Source organism: Clarias gariepinus, chromosome 20 (genome assembly GCF_024256425.1).
Source record: "Clarias gariepinus isolate MV-2021 ecotype Netherlands chromosome 20, CGAR_prim_01v2, whole genome shotgun sequence".
Lineage (NCBI taxonomy): Eukaryota > Metazoa > Chordata > Actinopteri > Siluriformes > Clariidae > Clarias > Clarias gariepinus.
In genome coordinates, this window is record NC_071119.1 from 22,993,032 (window position 1) to 23,017,636 (window position 24,605).

The 24,605-nt window shown below is 39.5% G+C and overlaps 2 protein-coding genes across 2 annotated transcripts in view; one reads left to right on the forward strand and one right to left on the reverse strand.

The window, feature by feature from the left end:
* Positions 1 to 24,605, forward strand: part of lrba (LPS responsive beige-like anchor protein) — a 225,622-nt gene that overhangs the window by 124,069 nt on the left and 76,948 nt on the right. The window contains exons 38-39 of the mRNA XM_053479877.1: positions 8,601 to 8,741; positions 10,496 to 10,632. Of these exons, the coding sequence (XP_053335852.1) occupies positions 8,601 to 8,741; positions 10,496 to 10,632 (278 nt within the window). The remainder of the gene's footprint in view (positions 1 to 8,600; positions 8,742 to 10,495; positions 10,633 to 24,605) is intronic.
* Positions 12,002 to 14,534, reverse strand: mab21l2 (mab-21-like 2). Its single transcript, XM_053479882.1, has one exon. It carries the CDS (start codon positions 14,116 to 14,118, stop codon positions 13,039 to 13,041), a length of 1,080 nt encoding a protein of 359 aa, XP_053335857.1. The 5' UTR covers positions 14,119 to 14,534; the 3' UTR covers positions 12,002 to 13,038.

The window sequence follows — 24,605 nt, forward strand, 5'->3', positions numbered from 1 at the left end:
TGACATTTTCGTTACGTTTTACAATTACTTCTTCACATTCTCACTTCTTTACACTATTTTCTTCACATTCTCATTTCTTTAAATTCTTACTTCTTTACACCCCTATTTTCTTTACACTCTTATTTTCTTACACTCTCATTTCTTTACACTCTAATTTCTTCACATTCTCACTTCTTTACACTATTCTTTCTTCACATTCTCATTTCTTTAAATTCTTACTTCTTTACACCCCTATTTTCTTTACACTCTTATTTTCTTACACTCTCATTTCTTTACACTCTAATTTCTTCACATTCTCATTTCTTCAAATTCTCATTTCTTCACATTCTCATTTCTTTACACTATTTTTTCTTCACATTCTCATTTCTTTACATTCTCATTTCTTCACACTAATTTCTTTACACTCTTATTTCTTCACACTCTCAGTTCTTTACACTCTTATTTCTTCACATTCTAATTTCTTGACATTCTCATTTCTTTACACTCTTATTCCTTCACATTCTCAGTCTTTTAAACTCTTATTTCTTCACATTCTCATTTCTTAAAATTTTAATTTTTTTACACTCTAATTTCTTCACATTCTCATTTCTTCACATTCTCATTTCTTTGCACTTTCATTTCTTTGCACTCATTCTTTCACACCTTACAGATCAACTTGACTAAATATCATAAATACTAAGAGGTACATTTTTTCTCAACATTCACATACTGTGCAGTTGTTCAGATTTCACAATCCTTAGATATAGTTTCTAGGAGGAAACACTAACAGGTTTTACCTACAATTAAAAATGGCTGACTTCCTGCTTTACAAACTCAAGCATTAGTTCCAATAGAAATTATCAGAAGGGAGACTTGTGATTTGATCCTGATCAGTACAGAAGTAATCGTCAGGTTTACGTGTTTGTAAATGATTGCATACAGAGCTTCTTGGAGAGTCTGATACAAATACTGTATATGATCGTAGCTGAGATAAAATGTGAAGAGAGGATGAAATTTGTTGGAGAAGAAAGTTATGGTTTAAACCATTTAAAATGTTTAAAAGTGGTTACAGTGAAAACTCACGGAATCAACAAAAAAAAGAATGATTTGTTGGAAAAATAAGCAAAAATTAAATATTTGGGGGAAAAAATGGAAATGGTGGAAAATCCAATATGGCAGAAATGAACTTTTGAAATCTGCTTGAGCTCTAAATGTTTACCTTTTTTTTTTCTTCTTTTTTTTTACACACATTAACTTTTTTTGCCGTGGTTATGGAAGTTTAGAGAAAGCAAAAATAGAGCGAGAAAAGAAATTGTCGAGGTCTCTCTGTTGAAAACACAGAGAGACAGACAGCTGATTGTTTAGTTTTGTTCGGTGATATGTTAGCTTGCTGGAATCATAAGCGGGATTGTGTGTTTCTTTTATCTAGAGACAAATAATAGAAACGGATGATTTACAGAACGAAAAACATGATAAAAACGTAGTATATGCTGCACTTCCCTCAATCCTTAGAGACCAAGGAGGCGCATATGGAACCCCTGAGGGACACAAGCTCATCCCTCATTCCATCCTGCTCATGTTTTCCTTTAGTTTTTTTTTCTATTCTTGTTTTTTATCCTACTACTGTTAAAAAACACTTTTTCACTATCATTTCTCTTTTCTTCTATTCTTTTTTTTTTTTTAACCTTCTTCCATTTAGGCGTCCCTCATGGACCAGTGTTGAGTCCCATTTAATTATTTAATTTATAATATTATTACTTTTTCTTTATTCATTTTGTCATTTCTTTTCTTGAACACATGAAGATGGCATTCTGTATTCATTATTTTCGTTCCTCTAACCCCCGACACAGACGCAGCGCTAAAACAGGAATCATTTATTCCAAAGTTTTATAAAACAAATATGACGAGGATGACGACCTCGGCGTCTCCCCGACACGTTAAACACGGGAAAGGCTTTAATATGTCTGTATTTAGTGTCAAACAGAACGCGTAATTACTACCTCCTTACACTTATACACATACACGCACACACACGGGGACGTCTGTGAGCCGCTCTGCTGCATGACGTTGACGTGTGTGTGTTAAATGACCCTAAATTAGTGGAGGAAGTCGAATGACAGACTCTCACGTTTTTTAAACAAAGGTCACAGGTCAGATCTGGACCTGATTCTCGCAAGACGTGAGGAAAAAAAGTGTGTGTTTGTGGTGAGAGAGGATTATAAGGAAAGAATTCAGAGGAAAAAGTGTATGTAAATGTATGTATACAATATATAGTGATTTAAAGGTAAGTTATTATTATTATTAGTATTATTATTATTTTTAATTATTATTTTAAAATAACCTTCCTTCCCTTTCTTCTGTTATATTTTATCACATTTTGTGTCCTTTTTTTATGTTTGTTTGTTGTGTATTTTTCTTTCTGTTTATCTTCCCTTTTATTTTATTTTGTCTTTTTTCTTGTTGTTTATTGTTTTTATTGTTTTTTTTTCCTGTTTTCTTATGAAAATATTGCACAGGGTACAATACAACTAAACTAAACATAGAATTTGCAAAAAAATTAAGAAGGAAATGAGGTTACAAGATAAAATATAATAAAAAAATAAGTATAGAAATCACGCAGGGACAGAATTTACAAGATGACAATGTAGAAATAAAAATATTTCTATAAAAATATAAAGACCTGGAAATGTCAAATATGTTGTGTGTGTGTGTCAGCAGCAGTGTGATTTTCATCAAGGGCAAATGTGTGTTTATTATGTGAGTCAAAGAAAATCAGAAAAATTTAGTAATCTTTCTTCTCGTCTGTTTTAGTCTCTCCTTTTACTTTTCTCTTCTTTTATTTTTAAATTTCCATTTGTTTATCACCTATATTTTTTGGAGATTTATTTTTTTTTGTTTTTATATATTTATTTATTATTTACTTTTTATGATTATTTATTTATTAGTTCTGTTCATCTGTTCAATTTATTTATTTCTGCATACTTTGTTTATTTCCGATTCTGTTTATCTTTTCTTTTTTTCTGTATATTCCCTTTGTTCTTTGTGTTTTTGTTTTTATTTTCCTTTTTTTATTTAACTTTGTTTTAGATTTGCTTTGTTTTCCCCTTTTTTCTCCCCCTTTTTTGTTTGTTTTCTCTTATGTTTATTTTTTGTTTGTTTTTCCCCTTTATTTTGTTTTTGTTTTATTATATATATATTTTTCCCTTTATTTACTTTATTACTGTATTGTATTATACTTTATTTATCTTTTGAGTTGTATTTTCTCCATTTTTTTCTTCTTATTATTTCTTTCCTTCTTCAGTAGTTTTCCTCTCTGTTTGGTTTATTATTATTGTATCGTGTTTATTCTTCCTCTCGTCTCTGTGGTTGCGTTAGTTTAAAGTCGTTACTGTGTTTTGTACCTGCGACATTTATAAACCACATCACTGAACCTAACAAGATTCAGACTAGATCGTAGAACTTTACACACACACACAGACACACAGACACACAGAGTTGTGATGATTCATCGGCGGTGAGATTTACACCCTGCAGACCAGAGCTGTATATTTATGGCTGCAAAGCTCCGTTTTTCTGTTTAGAGTAAATACACAACGAGGGAGAGATGTGTATATATTCCCGTGATTGACACTCATGTACGTACGTACACACACACACACACACACACACACACACACACACACACACACACACACACTGTCTTTCTCACGCTTATGCTGTAGTTAAAAAGTCATTTGTTAATTCTGACATTCTAATAGCTCCGGCCTCCAGGTGCGTATAAACTAGCGTTAGAGCTGTGTGGGGGAAACAGGAAGTGTGTGTGTGTGTGTGTGTGTGTGTGTGTTGCTGAATGAAAGTACTGAAGAAACTGTTTAAGGAAAGCTCATGTCAGAATGTGAAAACACATGGACTGTGTGACGGGCTAAACAGGAAGTGGGAATGTTTAGGAAGTGTGTGTCTGTGTGCGAGTGTTTTTGTGTGTGCGAGTGTTTTTGTGTGTGCGAGTGTTTTTGTGTGTGCGAATGTTTTTGTGTGTGCGATTGTGTTTGTGTGTCCATGTGTCCAAAGCTTATAAGGCACAAGAAAATAACAGGAGTAGAGAGTTTAAAAACAAAAACAGAATGGTATAAAAAAGACTCTCTCTCTCTCTCTCTCTCTCTCTCTCTCTTTCTCTCTCTCTCTGTCTCTCTCTCTGTTCTTCACACTGACGTCATTGAGTTTCTCCATTTATTTGATACACAGTGTTGTTGTTTTCCTCCCTCTCAGGTGCAGGTGATTTCTTTCCTCCTCCTTTCCTCTCTCACTCTCTCTCTCTATCTTTCTCTTTCTCTCTCCCTCTTTCGCACACACACACACACACACACACTTTCTCTAGCACAGGAACACTGTGGAAAATCCCGGCTTCCTGATTAGCATCCGATTATTTATTTACTGTTTAAATCAACTCGGGCGCACTGAGGGGAAAAAAAAGAGAAAAGAAAGAGGAAGAAAAACTCCTGTGCTCAGAGTAACGAGTGTGTGTCTCTCTTCAAGAGCTAAAAACACACACACACAGCTGGTTATAATCTTCTGATTATTCGTTGAGTTCTTAAATCTCTCTTTTTTTTGTGTTTTAATTGCAAAAAAAAGCAGAATTCAGGAGTTAAAATAAGTCATGTGACTCCGCGGCTTCATCCCGCCCGCGCTCAAGGAAACTCGAGACACACGCGAGCGCTAATGAAGATTATTTCGAAAGGATTTTTTCTTTCTCCCTTTCTCTGAATGTTTGGGCATCTGGTTCTAATCTGCATATTTCGTGTTTAAGTGAACACACACACACACATATACATATAAATATATATATATACATGCACACATCCCTATTTAAATGCCTTGTTGGACCGTCAACAGCAAAATATTTATCAAACCTTATGTGTGTGTGTGTCAAACCAGATCTGTGTGTAATTTCTACGACCAAATTATAGAAATCATCAGTTTGCTAGAAGTCTCCCGGAGCTTGTCTGGAGCGTCCCACCTCAGGGTTGCCAGATATGTGACGTTTAAATCTCCAGCTGACTCGTTAGTACACGGAAGAAAAAGGAATTATACCAAAAAGTCTGAAACATGCTGTTTTTTTCCCCAAACATGTAAGTTATTACGATTAAAGAGAACCGATCTGAACGGCGTCAAGGTCACAACAAGGTCAGGACGACGTCACACCATTTCCACGTAGGTCTCAGATATATCTATGTGTCCTTTAGTCCTGCGTCTGTGAGTCTCCTCGGCAAAACTAGAGACGATATCTAAGAGAGGTACTTGATTGAGTAAGTAGATCTTTTAGTAGATCAGTTCCACCCGTGCTGATATTTGTTACAACAGCATGTCCTCAAATGCGATATTGCTTTCATAGAACGGTTTCACCAGCACTAGTTATTATCAAAAGATTATAAATAGTTTTCTTTCTTTTACTCCACTTGACACGCGACTTTCAGTGCTGGCGGCCGACAGTCAATAAGAAAGTAGTTTTAAATTCTTACTGTGTCGCCCGAAAGGTGAGGAGAATAAAGCACGGAGGTGGAGGACAGTCCTGAGAAAAACTTACCAGGTCAACAACAGAATTTATTATTTTTTCAAATGAAAGTAGAATTTATAACGAGGTTTATGAAATGTCTGAAAACCGTCGCTCGCTGACTTTTTGTTTGTTTATTTATTTATTCGCTTCTTTAAAAACGTGATCTCAAATAGAAACGGTAGTTTCTGCGCTAAATCGTTTTTTTCCCGGTGCATCATGGGACGTCTTTCAGCGTCTCACATCTCACACTCTCGCCGTCGTGAAAGCAGGAGTAAGAAATACAGAAATGTACAGATTTTTTTTATTTAGCCGTTGTGAATCTGCTTGTCTTTTTCCGTATGTTCAGTCTGGAATGAACACAGACACACACACACACACACACACAGAGACAGAGACAGAGACATGCATGTGGTAAGTATTAGGAAGCTGGTAGCGATTTCACCGCTGCTAACTGCGAACTCTCCGGGGGAAACGTAATTACAGAAGGAGCGTTCTAAATATCATCACAAGGGCGCACTTTTCCACTGACACTCGCTCCCCTCGCAACGCCGCCTCCTCCCTCGAACGTCTGGGAGCCGAAAATGCAAACGCCCTCAGGTGATACGTCCAGAGAGAGAGAGAGAGGGTCAGGGGGATGGAGTGGACTGTAAAATGTGCACACGAGGCAAGCGAGCGAGTGAGAAGATCGCATTTCACTTCTTTTTTTTGGATGCAAATGGCTTTTTTTTTCTTCTTTTTTTTAAAAGGTGAAACAATCAGAGAGAACGAGAGCAAAGGTTAAAGGTCACGGTGTTGAGTGTCCTGATCTGCGGAGGAAAGGAAGCAGGAACAGCGTTTCTGTCGTTCCTCTGGATAGAGGGTTGAGATCACAGCCGTCTGTAACGGTTTACTGATTATTACGTCTGTAATGCGCGGCCAGGTGGAGAGAGAGAAAGAGAGAGAGAGAGAGAGAAAGAGCGAGGGAATGAGAAAAGGAGAGAGACAAGGAGGGTAAGGAGAGAGAGGGAGACGGAAGTAGGGAAAGAGATCGCAATAAATAGGAAAAGAGAGAAAGACAGGAATGAGAGGGAGCGAGACAGGAAAGGATAAAGCAAAAGAAATTGCGAGGTAGAGGGAGAGAGGGAGAGGGTAAAAAAGAGAGTGGTGAAAAGTATAGATAAGGAGAAATGTTGCTACTCGTGTTCTTATCTGTCTGTCTTCATGCCAAACTGTCTGAAGCGAGACGGAGCAGAAGGAGGAGGGGGAAAAATTAAACCAAAACAAAAGCGAAAAGAAGAAGAAAATTCTCAAGTGATAACGAGATCGAGAGAGAGAAAGAGAGAGCTAAAGAGGAGAGATAGTGAGCGCTAAAATAAAAGATGAGGAGAACAGTGAGAAAGAGTCAAGGACCGTATTGTTTTTGCGTTTATTTCTAAAAATGAGAGAAAAAGTGAAAAATGAGAAAGAAGGAGAATGAAATGAGTAAAGAGGAGACGAGCGAGAACGAGCATCATCAACTTTATTAGATTTTTTTTTTCTTAAAGGAAGCTGACGAGAAAGCAAAGGGAAAGAAGTGAGAGCAAAGAAATGTGTTTCTCTTAGACGAGGGAAAAACAGGTGGGATTGATGGAGAAAATGAGAGGAAAGTTCTTGGAAAAGAAGAAGTTAAGAGAAAAGTTTAATAAAGAGGGGAAAAAAGAAAAAGAAGCAAATGTTGAAAAAGGAATTTTTTAAATTCTTTTAAGAAGAAGGAACTTTTTATAATGGAGAAAAGAGAAAACAAAAAAAGTGAGAGAACGGAATGAGATATTTGTCTGTGAAGTGATGAAGGAGGAAGGGTAGAACCAGAGAGAGCGACACACACACACACACACACACACACACTGTTTCTTTAATAATCTGTAATGAAACTTGGTTCAGACTAAAAATATTTAAGAATTAAATTTTTTTTACAAAATTCTCCACTTTAATCATCGATACGGTTCTGTCTTTTTTTCCCTTTCTGATATTTTCTCTCTGTTTCTGTTTGTGTTTTTTTTTTCAACTTAATACTTAAAGCACTTAATTTCTTTTTAAAATCATATACATCAGATTTACATCACGTTTAATAAGGAAGGTTATAAATTAACAGTCGACTTTCTTTTTTTAATTAGTCATGTGTTTGGAAATTAATCTCTTCGCTCTGATCCTGAAACCAAAATAAAATAAAAAAATCATAAAAACAAAAAATAAATAAACAATTCAGGTTTGTTTCATTTAAATTAATTCAATGCAAATTAAAACACACCTTTTATATTTGGTGTACATGATTAGTTTGAGACGGTCGTTTTTCAGAAAAGGAAAAGTCTCATGTCTTTATATAGAATATATGACGGCTGTTCGAATCAAACTGAGACTTGTGGTAGAATTTCTGGTGAATGGAGGCGTAAAAGCAATCGACAGGTACAGTCCTGACCTCGCTCAGCCATTTCCACATGTAAAGGAGTTCCTGGGAGGCCGGCGTTTCAGACATGACTTTATACCCTGATGCTGTCCAAGCACTAGCACTAGTGAAACACTGGCATTAGTGCATTAGTGTAGCAGGGGATTATATAGAGAAATAAAGGGAGTTTTTGTATCTCACAACTGTGTTCTGTTATTCTAAACAAAAAAAAGTCCCGGTTTGACTTGAACACCCCTTGTAGATACAAACAAAACAAAACAAAACAAAAAAATAAGCAACTTAATATTAAATATTTTACTCTCGTTTTTTTTTTTTTTGCAGGAATACAATTGATAGAAAGTGAAAGTAAAAATGGATTTAAACGAGACAAAAAGTGATTGAAATGTTTACATTTAGGAATTAAGATTCTTAATTTTTAAAAGCTGAAAGTAATGTTTTTTTTCTTTCAGATCAATATTATCTTTAAAAAATATATATTTTTTTACTATATATATATAGCATTTATTTTATGTATTTATTTGTTAAATTAAAATGTCCATGGAGAATAAATATTTGAAGGAGACCTTTAGACTTGTGGATGTAAATATAAATAACTATTTGTACGGTAAATGTAATGTGTGGTGTTGTTGTGCTGTTGTGTTTGCGTAGCTCCCGAGGACGATGTGCTGAAGGGACAACAGCTCGGGAAGGACACGGCGAGGAGTCAGATCTCCGAGAGTGAGAGTCTGCCCGAGGGAGACGACGAGACGCTTTCATCTGTGGAGGAGAAAGAGCTGGACAGTCTCACCGGTAAATAACACTCACACACACAAACATTGTACACACACACTGTACAGACACACACATTCGCACTATTCAAAAACACACAATGTACACACACACATATTGTAATCACACTGTACACACACACTACACATACACTACAAACACACACACACACACACACACACACACACGGTCCTCGTGATCGTGTGCGGTTTTAATAATCGTGTCATTGTGTCGTTTGGGACGCAGCCCTGATCAGCAGTCCGGTACAACGTGGAATCAGTTCACATCATGCTCCCTTCATCCCTTCATCCCTTCATCCCTTCCACCTTTATGTCCTGAATTGAAGAATCTATTAAGTGTGTGTGTGAGAGCGAGAAGCGCTAATCACTTCTTTTTTGAATAACCTTTCCCCCGTGAACATTTACCTCGCGGTGCAGTCGCATCACAGAGTCTTCAGAACAGTCGCGTCCCAAATCACACAGCGGTGGATTAATGGATAAGGAATGTATCGCTCCAAACGTTGATCCAGTAAAACACAGTGCGCTGGCTGAGCTGGGATTTATTCCTCAGACCAGAGTGGCTGCGTCCCAAATCGCAACTCAAACCAAAAGCTTCCAGGAGAATTCGGTGATTAGGACAGAATTATAGCAGAGAAGTCAAATACAAAACAGCAGCACGGCTCACTAAAGGGCGCAGGGTGGGTTTTTAATTTTGTTTTGGCATTTAATTTTTCTTGCTCGTTATTGCGTGTAGTACGAGTGGCCCGAGTCACTTTCTGTTACTGTTTCTCTCACTCTCTCTTTTTTTCTCTTCCTGTCTCTCTGTTAATCTGTTATTTTGTAAATTAAGTCATTTTAATGAAACTAATTAATTATAACTAATTGATGACGTTGAGTAAGTCGTGATGCTGGTGCTTTGTTTATTATAGTTAGTTTTAGTTAGGTCAGTTATAGTGGCATGAAATAAAACATCAGAAACTTCAACAATTTTCTTGAAGTTACTCGTACAATACTAAAAACGCACTCCAACACCGAGAAACACAAACGTTCAGACATGTCAAAATGAGAAACGGAGAAACACCAACACGGAGAAACACATACTGTACGTTCAGAAATATTAAAAATGAGAAACATCGATACGGAGAAACACCGAAAGAGAGAAACACTAACACTGAGAAATGACAATGTTCAGAAATACCAACACTGAGAAATACAGAGAGACACCAGCATTCAGAGACACCAACATCGAGAAAAAAACCAACACAGAGAAACGCACACGTTTAAAAATATAAAAAATGAGAAACACCAAAAGAGATAAAAATCAACACTGAGAAACGCCAACGTTCAGAAAAAGGAACAATGAGAAACATAAAGAGACACCATTTAGAAACACCAACATTTAGAAACACCAACATCGAGAAACACAGATAAAAATTAACCCTAAGAAACACCAACACAGAGAAACAGCAACCTTCAGAAGCACTGATGCTGAGCAACATCAACAACGAGAAACGCCAATATTCAGAAACGCCAACACTGAGAAACATCAACAGTGAGAAACTGCAATATTAAGAAAAACCCACGCTGAGAAACACAAGTATCAATGCTGAGAAACGGCAACGGACGTCGAGAAACATCAACACCGAGAAAAACTGAGAAACATCAACACGGAGAAAAACTGAGAAACATCAACACCGCTATCAGTGCATATATCAAATATATCCCTAGACATTCACTATTTCTGATGTGTGTGTGTGTGTGTGTGTGTGTGTGCAGGCACGGTGTCTCTCAGCACGGTAGCCGAGCTGGTCTCCCCCGCACTTGTCATGAAAGGAACTCTGTCCATCACGGCTAACGAGCTTTACTTCGAGGTGGACGAAGACGAGCCGAGCTTCAAGAGCGTTGACCCCAAGGTGAGACGTTCACTCTCACTCTTAGACACACACACACACACACACAACACACACACACACACACACACACACACACAGCTGAAGAAAATACTGCGTTTTACTAATAAATGGAATTAAAAAGTATGAGATGCCATCTGTATTAAGATTTTGTTTATAAAGAAGTGTGTGCATGATTGTCCGGAGCTGCTGATCGGTAAGTGTGTTTAAAACCCGTCACGACATCATTACATGGAATACACATTTTCTGAACATTGAGTGAGTGAGAGATTGAGATCAAGGTCACCGGGTAGTTCACCAGCACTAGATAGTGAGGATGGAGTGCACTAGAAACGAGGCCGTGAGCTTAGGTCCGGGATTGCACAAACTCATACACACACACACACACACTAATAGTAATATTTACTATTATAATACAAATTATAATAATATTACTAATCTTATTACGTATTTACAACAATAGTTTTTGATAATACATGTTTACTTCATCTCTTTACATAATAACCAATAAAAATTATCACTGTTGTAATTGTTGTTTTTATTTATTTATTTATTAAGTGTTTATTTGTAGTTGTCAAATCAGATTTTTTTTTTTTTTTTTTTTTCTTCTCATCTTAAAATAAATTAGATTTCATAATTAGTAAATTAATTTATTATCTTTTGTTTTAGTAAAAGTGAAGCGAATGTGCGGGTTAATTAGTGCACGGTCCGTCCTTGTGTTTAAATATTTGAAAAGTTTTATCAGTTTTAATGTCACACATTGTTTTAACGTCAAAAACAAAACAAACAAAAAAACAATTATTAGCTTTAATGTTATATTAGTATTTATATGTATATATAATTTGTTTTTAAATATACAGTATATGAGTTAGGCTTAAAGCGCAGTAGCCGCTTCGCGAGTGTGTCTGTCTGTGCAGGCTTCAGGCTGTATATGATCTTGGTATTTATAAAAAAATAATAATAATAAAATTAAAATGTTGTATAAAAATATATATTTTAGACATTCTTTTTTTAAGCTATATAATTAATTTTTCTGGCCTGTAGGAGCGTGCGTTAGGGTTAGCGTGTGTGGATCACTACGACGTTTGTGTGCGAGTTAAATTAAAATAAAACAACAATTTTTTTTTACTAGTTAAAATATATTAATAATTTCCATTTAGTTAGTTATTATTATTAGCTAGTTATTAATGTATTATTAATAGCTGTATTAATAAATGCAGCGTAACTCATAGTAAGTACCTCGTAATTGAATAATTATAAAATAACAATACCATTAAATCTAATTTTAGATTATGGCCTTATTGGATAAAATCATTATTTAATAAAGATATAGATATTTAAAAAGTTTATATTAAAATACAACAACAAGTGCTAAGTTTTAATATGGTTTTTATTAACATTTCAACTTTTCGACACATAAAATGGAAAACTTGGCACGCTACATTTTTTTTTTCCTTATAAACATTAAAGCAATTAAAGATATTGTGCATGGTATTTAAATAAAAACAATTTCACTTTGTGAAAAGAAGAAGAAATGATTTATGCAGACGTTATGACATTAAAATGTACCTTCACCTTTTATTTATTTAATTTTTCTCTCCTTTCAAAAATGTCCCGTCAGCGTCTCGGCTAAAAGCTTTCTTTCTCTGTCTCTCCGTCCGACTCAGATACGTCCACTTTCAGTGAAAATAAAAAGTCAGGAGCGTTCGCATTGTCCAGGGATCTTCTCTCAACAAATCTTCTTTGTTATTGTTGTTATTATTGTTAATAATAATACTTTACACTTTTTTTTCTTTTTTTTTTGTCTGAGCCGTCGATGAAAATGTGTGACATGGCGATGAAACGTCTGTTTATTATTTACTCTCGCTGCTGTAAAATGTCCTCATGGGGGATAAAAGTCTTTCAGAAGCGACGTGATCTTCAACATGCCTTTCTTTTTAATACATTTAATTAGTATTTTATTCTCTGTTTATTTATTTATTTATTTAATGTCCAGAAATTCTTTAGTAAAGTCTCCTCGGGTTTAGTTCTTCCTCATCCCCGCTGCTGTAAAGTTTTTCCAGGTTTCTCCAGACCTTGTTTTTTTCTTTTCTTTTTCTCTCGAAGTTTGTTCAGGCTCTTACAGTTGCTCGCGAGTCTCTTGTGTTGTTTTTTTCCCCCTCTTTGTGTCTTTGTAAATTGTTCGAGTTTGGTGACTCTGCATGTTTTTTGTTTATTCGAGTCGTTCCTGGTTTTTGTCACCGCTCAGAATTTCTCTTGCGAGACTCCCGGTCTTGTTTGTTGGTTGAGTTTGTCCAGGCGTGGACGCAGATCTCGCTCTCTTTTTCTCTCTCTCTGTGTCTTTTTTTTTTTCGCCCGTTCTCAAAGTCTTTTGTCTCGAGCTAATTGAGTTCATTTATTTTTTCGAGCTCAGAGTTTGTCCAGGCTCTTAGCGTTGGTCAGGATCTCCCTCGCGAGTCTCCAGGTCTGCTTGGCGGCCGCCTCGAGGGCTGACGTCGCTTTGCCCTGAAATAAATCAAGGTTGGGGAGAAAGTAGTGAGGACACCGACGGCACTGCAGACAGGAGACGAGCTGCAGCAGGACGCCGTTGATGCGATCGCCGAGGCTCGCCTCGTCCCAGTCGCTCTCGCGTGGGTGCTTCTCGCACTCGTACAGCAGCAGCGTCTTCATGTGGTAGCCGTTGAGCGGCTGACCCGGCAGCTCCAAGTGTCTGTCACGGAGCGTCTTCAAAACCGACAGGCACTTCTTCCTGCACCCGGACATCAGCAAACGGTTCTCCGCCTCGGCGAACTGCAGGACCCAGGCGTCGCTCTCGGCCGAGCTTTGCTTTCCGGCTAACGTGTAGCACTCTTTCGAGAGCAGATTAAATCCTTCGGCTTTGACCTCGGCGACCCGGTTCGGTCCGGGCCACGGGATGTGTGGCGGAGGCCACTGAGCCGCACTGCGTGGCCAGATCCCGGTGCACTTGAAGGCCGGCGTGATTTGCACTACGTAGCGCTCTCGGATCCGCAACTTCACCTCGCTCGTGTCGGCCACCATCTTGACCGAGTCTCGGTAGCTGCACTTGTCCACCGCCTGCGCCACCAGAGTCTGGAACCTCGACCGGATCTTCCGTGCCGACAGATACCCCGAGGCGGTAATGAACTCGACCCAGAGCGACATGCTGCGCTTGCGGCCGTCGCTGAGCTTCAGGACGGCGCAGCCTGGCAACGAGCCATCGTCCACAAAATTAAAGACGCCCATCTGGTTGAGGTAGAGCACGACTTCGAACTCATGAGGCGAGATTACCTCAAGGCCCTCGTAGCGCGCGTCGATCTCGCTCAGGGAGCTGATGAAGCGCGGCTCCTGTACCTCCACCTCCTTCAGGACGTCCGAGACGACCTTACACACCTCGCGGATGGTCTTGGCGATGGCCGCCTTGCGCGCCTGGCACCGCTCGTTGTAGTATTTGTTGAGCTGGTAGACCAGCTTCGCCTGAGCAGCGATCATGTTGGGGCAGAGGTCCGGGCCGAACACCGGAGGAGGATCGCAGTACGCCGACGGATCCAACGCTTTAACCGGGCAGATCCCAAAGCCAAAAAATATTTGGAAATAATAGAAATAAAATCAATTTCAATAGAAATTAAAAAAAAGGCAGGAAAGAACCAAAATGGGTGTCAGTCCCACCTAGTGTAGACTGGTGTGTCTAAGTGTAGCAAAGCCCAAAAAACTTTCAAAGAAAAAAAAGTTTTTGCACCTGCAGTGTGTGTGTGTGAGAGAGCGAGAGCCTGTCCTCCAGGAGAGATAGATGATGGAGTGTGTTAACGCTTGCAGAAACAAAATAAAGTAAAAGCCTTATTTGAGTTTGTCATCTCTGCACGAGTGTGTGTGTTCATCCGCGTGCATGCATGGAAGCGTGTGTGTGTGTGTGTGTGTGCTGGGTATCCTCCGTTCTGCAGGAATGCCGTACCTCATGAATGGCCTTTTAGCTGAAGCCTCAAACCTCAGGACAGAACGCGAGGGTCGGAGCTGAGCCTGCAGCCAATCAGAGGCGCCGCCGCGTCTCTCCGGCCAATCACGAGGGAGGGGGGGGAGGGCGGGAGGACCAGGAATCTATCCGACTCCGCCCTTTTCACCAACACACGCGCACACACACCTTCCACCTCTTCGGCGTTCTAAAGGCTTCGGGGTCCTGGAGCGCGAGTGCAGACAAGAACAGGAGGAGCGCGCGAGAGATGGAGTTTTCCCTTCAGAGAGGAAAAAAAAAGATACAAGATAAAAGGAAAAGATAAAAGAGCCGTGTTGTGTTCCGTGTTCCGTGTCGCGCGCTCGCGTTCGCGCCGGCCTCCGAGTTGCGTTGCGTCATCAGGGAACGACTTTAATTGAGTAATTAATTAATTAATTTCCAAATAAAGTTCCCTTTAAATAGTGATTAGGTGGGTATTTATAATTTATTTTTTTTGTTAGGTAAATAAATAATATTATTTATATGTACGTTGGTGTAAATACCAGAAATGCGACACGACATTTTAATTATTTATGCATTCTATCTGTTTAGATTTCTACCTCACTATGCGTCTCTTTTTACTATTGGTTTCATTTTGTGCTTTATTTAAAATAGTTTTTACATTTTTGTTCCATTTTATTTACTGTTTTAATCGATGTTTATCTCGGGTGCTGTTTGCACGCTCGTGCGCGCGTGTCTCGTGCCGCACCGGGTGTCTCTCTCTCTTACACACAAACACACACACACACATATACAGCGTTTCTAAAGGCTGTTTGTTAATCCCGCTCCACTTCACGGTGCAGTGTTCACACACTCGACACAGGCACGACATGCATTCTGACAAACGTTAATAAATATTTCATAAAGACTCTGAGTTATTAGTGTGACATCGTCCTCAGCTCGGGTCTGGAGATTTATTCTTTTAAAAGCGTGCATGCGGATATTAACATCTAACAGGACTTAGTGTCAGTGTTTAACAGAGGAGTGTTTAATCAATCTCTGTTTAATTAAGCTGTATCAGTTTATTTATATATAGTTTGTGGTTTATGTAAATACACCGCACACAGATTTTAAAAGAATGTGATTTTTTTTGTATAGCTTATGATTACTATAAATCCAATTTCAACACAATTTCTATTTTCTTTCTTCAGAAATAGTGTGTAACAGGCTAAAGCAGACGTATCTATCTCATTACTTATAATAATAATAATACACTCATGTCATATAATGTGTGGATGTTAATATCTTATTAATAAAATGCACTTCTGATATGTGAAGTCTGCTTGACCCAGGTGCGTTTGTGTGTGTGTGTGTGTGTGTGTTGGTGTATGTCTTTGGCTGCTTTAAGCCTCTCTATTGATGATCTGCGACCTAAAGGATGCAGACCTGCTCAGCGTGTTTACTGAATAAATGCATTAAAAAATTAATGCATGAGTGAGCAAACTAAATAAATAAATAAACAGGCGACTTTTTATAACACTGTTGATCTTCCTGTAAATTGAATTGCAAAATAAAAACAGGTACATTAAATATTGCATTTATTAAATAAAAGAAAGGAAAAAAGTAAGGGATGGTATTGATTAAATGCGTTTTAAGAGCTTTTAAGAGGATTTGATTTGACACACCGAAATGCGTCATGTTGTCACTTGTTTGCACATCTGCACGTGCACGTCATGTTGTCGCTGTTGTATGGGACTTCTCGTCTCAGCTAGTCAGCTAATTAGGTTTCTTAGTTAGCGAGTTAGTTTTGTTAATTTATGTTGTATGTAGCACCTTGGTCCTGGAGGAACGTTGTTTCGTTTCACTTTATGGTTGAAATGACAATAAAAGTCGACTTGACTTGATTTGAGCACCATTTTAGGGGGGAAAACATCTTATAGTGCAGTGTGTTATGAGCACATCAGAATTAAAGAATTAAATGCACAATACCTTTATTCATTTTATCTATAATAATAATAATAATAATAATAATAATAGTTACCCGTTTAACCTGTGTGCGTTTCTTTCTCTCTCTCTCTGTACACACACAGTATATACTGTAGGTCTTACTATAGGTATATATATATATTTGTTTTTCCTTCGGGCATGCGCATCCTGGGCGCGCGCACCAAGCTCACACGCAAGTCACTTTCACACAGTCACACGCGCGCAAAGCAAATTAGCTCAAATTAAATATTCTTTGGGTATATATATATATATTTTTTTTAAATGATTATTATTGGTGGTGTTGTTGTGGTGTTTGTCGTCACGCAGACAGTTCGCTCGCGCCTTCGAACCCGCGCCATATAAGTAAAAGCAACGAACACAGGCGCGCGAGTCGAAATACAAACGTTCGGTCTTTTGAAGTTTAAAAGGCCAACGTTTCTTTTATTATTATTTAAAAAAAAAAAAAAGGAATTTATTTGATCTTATCGCTGTTCCGTTGGACACGTGCATGTGCGCGCGCTGGGGTTCCCCTTGCCTGTGACGGCTGTGTTAGTGTTGAGACGCTCATCTCGTTATAGTGGGGGTATTTTTATCATTATGATTATTATGATTATGGGTATGTTAAACTGTGTGTGTAAAATTAATCATGATGTCCATTACTTTATACCTCAGCAGTTATTTTTTTATTAATATTATTTAATATGTGTATTTATTTTAATTTTAAAATGGAAAATATAGTTTGTTAAATTCCAGGAGTGAATGTAAAAAAGATCAACTGTAAAAATTCCTGTATGAAAGTGATGAGAGACATGTCCACCACAGTGTCCTCTGTCTTAATTCTAAGAGCTAAATCGTCATTATCATCATCAGCAGTGTGATTTTAGATAGATCTGATGCTAACGCTAGCCCGTCACGTGTCTGCTCAGGCTAGTTGTAGCGAGCGTGAGAAGCTGAGAGCAGATACACCGCTGACCAGATTCACCTCACGTGTGATCCACGTGTCTCAGAGCCTGCAGGGTGTTAAACCAAGGCCTTTACTTCCCCTTAGCCTGATTGTAGATTGTAAAAAACATGCAGCGTCCATCTTGGCCATGGTCGTCCCTTCCCTCCATCAGCTCGAGTCGAGCGCTTGACCCAGAATGCACTGCTGCACGCCCATGCAGTTCTCCTCAAGATGCGTCTTTGTTACAGTTACAGTTGTCAGGTGTTGTTTCTGTCATTGTGTCTGCTTGTGTGTGTGTGTGTGTATGTGTTGCATGCTAAAATAAAATGGGTTAAAAAGTGAAATGTCTTCATTATTACATCATTAATAACCGTCTGATCTGTCTTTCTCTCGATCTGTCCCTTTTTAGCGAAGTCCGTTACTCTTCTTTTTTCTTTCTGTCTGTCTGTCTTGCCTGAAATATCTTGTGTTTTCTTTCTATATTTTTTCATTTGCAGTTTCTCTCTTTATCGTTCTTTCTGTCTCCCCTATCTCACTTTTTTCTGTCTGTCTCTTTTTGTCTCTCTGCCTTTTTTTCTAACTACCTCTTGCTACCCCTTTTTCCTGACTTTTTTTTGCTGTTCGTCTTTCCTTGTTGTCATTCTACCTCTTTCCTTTCCATCTCCCTAGTTGTTCATCTCCCTTTTTTGTCTTTTTCTGTCTCTTTCTGTGTCTAATTTTTTTTACCTATTTGTTTCTTTTTCTCTCTTTCTCTCTCTGCCTCTTGTCTCCTGCTTCTCTTTTTGTCTCTTTCTGTCGTTCCTTTTTATCCTTCTCTGTCTATTTCATTATATGCCTCTCTCCTATTTGTCTTTCTTTCTGTCTCCCTCTATTTCTGACTGTCTTTTGTTCGTCCTGTCCACCTTCCATTCTTTCTGTCTGCCTTTATTTTTTCGATCTCTCTCTCCCTGTCTTTTTTCTTTTTTTGCTTTGTGATTCTTTTTCACTTTTTTCTCTCTTCTTTTTTTCTCTCTTGCACATTTTGCTTTGTTTTATATTTTTTGTATCATGTGGCTTATAAACTTTTATTATTATTATTATTGTTGTCATTATTTATAATATTTAAGGTATAATTAAGTTTAAGATTTATTTTATTTTATATATTTTTTTAGTTCTGTTTTCTGTTTTCTCAGCATTACATTTACACACATTAAACGTTTTCTATATTATATAATGGTTTCTATATGTGTATAAACATGCACACACACTTTTTGTCTCTTTCTTTCACTCCTTGTCCCTGTCCTCCCAGTCTCCCAGTTCACTGTAGAGTTTAACCCAGTTAACCCAGAGTGGGGAGAGCGAACCCCAGCAGCTCTGCATCAGAACTAAAGTTAAATAATAAATAAAAATCTTGAAACTGGCTTTCCTTTCTAAATGTTAATCTGACATTTATATTTTTTATTTATTTAAACATTGTGTGTGTGTGTGTGTGTGTGTGTGAAGGTTTAGGTAAACACATTGCCGAGTGCGCTCTTCACACTCCGGCTCCTTAACACCCTTTAAGATTCAGTTTTAACTTTTTTTTTTTTTTTTAAACAAAGCCGAGAGCCGGGACTTTTTTCCCTTTTACCAGAAGCTTTAGAAGCTTTTCCTTATTGAATAGTGTGTGTGTGTGTGTGTGTGTGTGTGTAAGATGCTCCTCTTTGATCTGACAACTCAACTCTGATCCTCTTGACGGCACTGCATAGTGTCTGATAAGCCTTTCTCTCTTTCTCTCTCTCTCTCTCTCTCTGTGTCAGTGTCACACAAACACACACACACACACACACACACACACACACACACACTGTACCCGCTGCCTCTCTGCTACTCCAGCATGATTTCCAGATCGTCTGGGCCGCTCCTCCTCTGATGCGCGCTGTCTGGCGGGGGCTCGTTATCTTTCCTTTATCTGCGGTCACGTCTCAAATCACCTTCTAGTCCAGTAGATCAAGTGGACTAGGGCTCGTCATGAAGATTAGTGAGAACGAGCAAAAATATGGTTTTGTTTTTGTTACCGGATGATGAACATGAACATGAATGTTCTGCTTTATGAGAAAGAGAGAGAGAGAGCAGAAAAGAAAACCTGTAATAGTTTTCTTTTCTGCCCATGTCAACTTGTATTTACGTTAGGACACTACACACTTCCAGGTGAGCGTGAGAGAGAAATGAGAGAGACACACTAAGAAAGATATGGAGAGAGACACATTGAGTGAGAGAGCGACAAAGACAAAAATAAGTACAGAGAGAGACATATAAAGAGAGAGAGGGATGCTTTTTTAGAGTGTACTGGAAACTTGAGAGGGTTTTACACACACACACACACACACACACCAGCTGTGCGGACCCCGAAGAACTCAAACTGCTGCTGCTAATTGCTTGGCAGATTTTTCAGCAGATCTGGTGAGGTCATAGAGCAGATGGGATTTTTACCCACAATGCCCCGTGGCACCCCGTTCTGTCTCTCTCCCGGTCTCAGTCCCGGTCTCACTACACATTGGTGTAATTATCATCAGAGACATATTGAGTTCCAGCATCAAAGCTTTTACACCGAACGGCAGCCTATTAATCACACACGTAAAGCATTAAGGGTGGAACTGGATCACACGCATGCACATGCGCGAATATGCACACACACACACACACTGCCATGGCACTGGTGTACCGAGATCAAACTACCACCCAAATAACATCAGTGTAGTGGTGGTCTAGTGGGGTGCCAATACTTTGTGCAGCTTGGCTAAAGACAATAAGTGTAGAGCTGGAACCTTTTTTAAAGATAGATAGATAGATAGATAGATAGATAAGACACCCTATAGCGGTGAATAATTAATATGCCCCTCCCACATTTCTTTGCCCCGCCCCCCTGGTGTTTACTCTCATGTTAAACTCTGAGCGCTCACAGCTGGTTATTTATGACTCGCTGATGCTGCTGGGGCTCCAGTTTTAAAGTCACACGCTCAACACTGACCTCGAGGAGTGCACACCCCGTCTCACTGCCTGTCTCACCGCCTGTCTCACTGCGCACATTACTGCAAATCTCCTTGTATGTCTCACTGCACAACTCGCTGCCTGGCTCACTGCCCAGCTCACTGCCCGTCTCACTTCCTGGTGTCTCCCTGCCCGTCTCACTGCATACATTACTGCAAATCTCATTGCTCGTCGCTCACTGCCTGTCGTCCTGATGTCTCCCTGCCCGTCTCACCTCTTGTCGTCCTGATGTCTCCCTGCCCGTCTCACCTCTTGTCGTCCTGATGTCTCCCTGCCTGTCTCATTGCATACATTACTGCCTGTGCCACTGCCTGTCTCACTGCCAGAATCTCTGCCCATCTCATTGCCTGTCCCATTTCATGTCTCCCTGCTGTCTCACTTTCTGCCTGTCTTACTGCATACATTATTGCATGTCTCACTGCCTGTCTCACTACCTGTCTCACTTCTTGTCGTTGTGTCTGCCTCACTGCATACATTAATGCTCGTCTCTCTGCCTGTCTGACTGCATGTCTCAATGTCTGTCTTCCTGCCTGTCTCACCTTTCACCTCTCTGTCTGTCTGACTGCATGCATTACTGCCCATCTCCCTTCCTGTCTCACTGCATACATTATTGCCTGTCTCACTTCTTTGCTATCTGTCTGTCTCACTGCATACATTATTGCCTGTCTTACTGCCTGTCTCACTTCTCGTCTCCCTGCCTGTCTGACTGCAAACATTATTTCTCGTCTCACTGCCTGTCTCACCTCCATGACTTGACCGCGTGATGATTCGCAGTGCAGATATATCCACTTCTGTACCCTGCCACACCTTAACCTCTTCTGGAAAAACAGGATGAGAGAAGAGGCTTGTTAGTGAGTGGTAGAGCCCTACACACACACACACACACACACACACAGTTTCAGAGCAAATGACCTTCGACTGCGGGTGCCACTCAGTGTGTCAGTCAGCTATTGACTTTCCACTTACAACTCTGTGTGTGTGTGTGTGTGTGTGTTTAGACTAATGGAGATTTAGTGGCTATTATGTCATCAGTGTAGTCATATTTACTTCCCTGTTATTTCTCTTTTTTTACCCCAGAGTAAATGATATCAGTGACTGAGGAAAGTTTCTGTCATTTATGCTCTCTCTCTCTCCCTTTCTCTCTCTCTCCCTTTCTCTCTCTCTCTCCCTTTCTCTCTCTCTCTCCCTTTTTCTCTCTCTCTCTCTTTCTCCCCCACCGTGTCGTTCGAGTGTCTAAAGACTATTTACCTGCTTAAAGACTTGGTCTAAAGCGCTCTTCTGCTGCCGCTGTCACTTCTGAATCCTCACTAAAGCCCCTCGAAGGATTTTCCCTTTCAGCCTTTAAAAACTTCCCTCACCCCTCCGGGCCGTTTCAGAGGGACGGGGCGCCACAGCGTCACCCCTCTTCACCCTCGCGTCTAAATCCAATTAGGGCCAGGACAATGGGGGGATTATTGGGGGGAGGTAGAGGGGGGTGGTGGCATTTTTCTGAGCGAGTATGCGAGTGCGCGTGGTCCTGCTGTACAGCGACTAACTCCAGTATCGGTAAATAACACGGCGTCTTTCTTTACCGTTGTTAGCGTTTAGTCTAAACTGCGCCGTTTAAATATTTATCATGTTTTGTACGGTTGATCGTACAGTCTCTAAATCGTCATGTTTCATCAGGGACATGCCACACCCACTAGTGACATCATCGACTCGTATGCTAGTATAAAGACACGGTTAGCAGGACAAAAGTGATCGGAACGTATACACAAATCATTTCAGTTATTAATTTTCTAATTAATTAATTTAAGTGTTGCTATGGTAACCATCTGACACGTAAGCTACCTCTAAGCAGCCGCTTACAAAATGCGTCGTGCAAAAAAAGAGGAAAGAAGAATGAAGTTAAAATGTTTAACATTCTAGCATTTTTCCGCCTCAGGCAAAAGAGATGGGTAAAAACGCACACTTCTGTTTTACACACACACACACACACACACACACACACACACACACACTCTCACTTTGTATTTGTCTTCCTAATCACTTCCTTCTTCCTCACCTGTCAGAGGTCGAGGCTAACCCAGGATTAGCCCAAAGTGTTGCGTTTAAAATCCTTCGTTTTGAAGTTTTATCAGAGACAACAGTGTCTCAAGAGTCATTAGCTTAATCTGATAACTCACACAACACTTGTGTTTGACAAAGTTTTTTTTTTAATAAATAAAGAAACATTTTTAATCCTATACAAATTTTCCAGAATTTTTTTTTTTCATGCAGAGCAGATATTTTGCTTTCGTAGCTCACAAGCGAATGATCTAATTAGCATTTAGCAAGTAAGATTAGCATTAAGGCTAAAACCTCTCGGCCTACCCTTGTTTCCAAGCACGCAGCTGATGCAACTGAATTTATTTTATTACACACTTATATTTGTAACACAAATGCAGTTCTTTGGTTTACTCATCTGCAGTGCATTATGGGTAACACACACACACACACAGAAAGAACAGCATCATAAATGGACTAACCCTAGTTTAAATGTCTTTGCACAATTAGCCGCTCTTCTAGTCCTCACACTAATTAGTCCTCCGAGTTTTAGCGTTTGGGACGGAGGCACGTCTGCCACAGAGCGTGCTAGCTGTTTATCTCATTAGCATTAGCGCTCTCCGTCCGATGGCAGGAGGCTGAATGTTTAATGAGTCACTGCATTAATTGTGGAAGAAATGAATCCTTTAACCTCTGGGGTGATTTTTAAACCCACAATCCTCTTTCTCTCTTTCTCTCCGCTCTTTCACTTTTTTCTTTTATTCCACTCTTAAAAGGCCGAGAGTGAAAAGGCCCACCAGTACACCGGCACGGAGCGCAAAGAGAGCTAATCTGATGGGATTAACCCTCTTATCTCCGCTCACAGCATTTAGAGAGAGAAATATTCTAACCATCCATCACTTAAAGGGCACTAAACGCCGACTGCGCTTTTCGGTTCGGCTTTAACAAACGTCCATCTGAGACCTGAAATTATTGGGCTGTGTCTCAAATTATAAAATACAGGTTTGCTACCGAAAGTAGATTACATACATTCCCTAATTGTACAAGGACAGTACACAAGTATAGGGGACAAGTGGGAGGAAATAGGGGACAAGTGAAAGGACATAGGGGACAAGTGGAAGGACAAAGGGGACAGGTGGTCCCAGTAGGTTGTGGTATAGGTTATATTAAGGGTATAGGGCATAAGACGAAGGACATAGGGGACAAATGGACTCAGTATGTGTAGTAGAGGTTATATTAAAGGGGATAAGGGACAAGAGGAAGTACATAGCGGACAAGTGGTCTCAGTAGGTTGTAATATAGGTTATATAAAGGGCATAGGGAACATGAGGATGGACATAGGGAATAAGTTAACAGTATGTGTAGTTGGGTGTAGTAGAGATTATATTAAAGGGATAGGGGACAAGAGAAAGGACATAGGGACGAGTAGAGCTCAGTAAGTGTAGTTGGGTGTAGTAAAAATTGTATCAAAGGGGACAAGTAGGGCTTAGTAAGTTTCGGGTGTAGTAGAGATTAATTTGCCAAAATGATGACGTGAAAGCAGTTTGCTGTGGCTTTTCTTGATCATGTGCTCCTGCAATCCCATGATCCTTTGCTCTCACTACATCAGAGGCTTTTTCTAATCCTCTGCCCTTAAAGTTTTGGCCCCACACACACACACACACACTCGGTGACAGCGTGTCCTGGCATCGCTCAGATGGAACAGCAAATCCACACTAATTGGCTCCAGAGCGGTGCGGCTGATTGGCTGGACAAAACATTGTTAGTGGAGCAGGTTGGCCCCGCCCCCTCGTTAGTGTGATGAACTCATTTCCTGATGGGGAGTGACATAGTGGTGGAGAGAGGAAGAAAAGTGTGTGTGTGTGTGAGAGAGAGAAGATGAAAAAAAGAAAAAGAAGCAATGAAGGAAAATGTAAAAGAAGAAGGAATGAAAATGGAAAGAAAGAGAGGAAGAGAAAAGAAGTGAAAGGAAAAATAAAGAAGGAAATAGTGAACATATGTGAAATAGAAAAAAACGAATGAATGATCAAGCTAGATAATATGAAACAAAGTGTTAATAAGTGTGTGTGTGTGTACGAGAGATAACCC

What these genes read in the sequence shown, in the direction of transcription:
- mab21l2 (XM_053479882.1), bottom strand. Translation starts at nt 14,118, where the DNA reads ATGATCGCTGCTCAGGCGAAGCTGGTCTACCAGCTCAACAAATACTAC.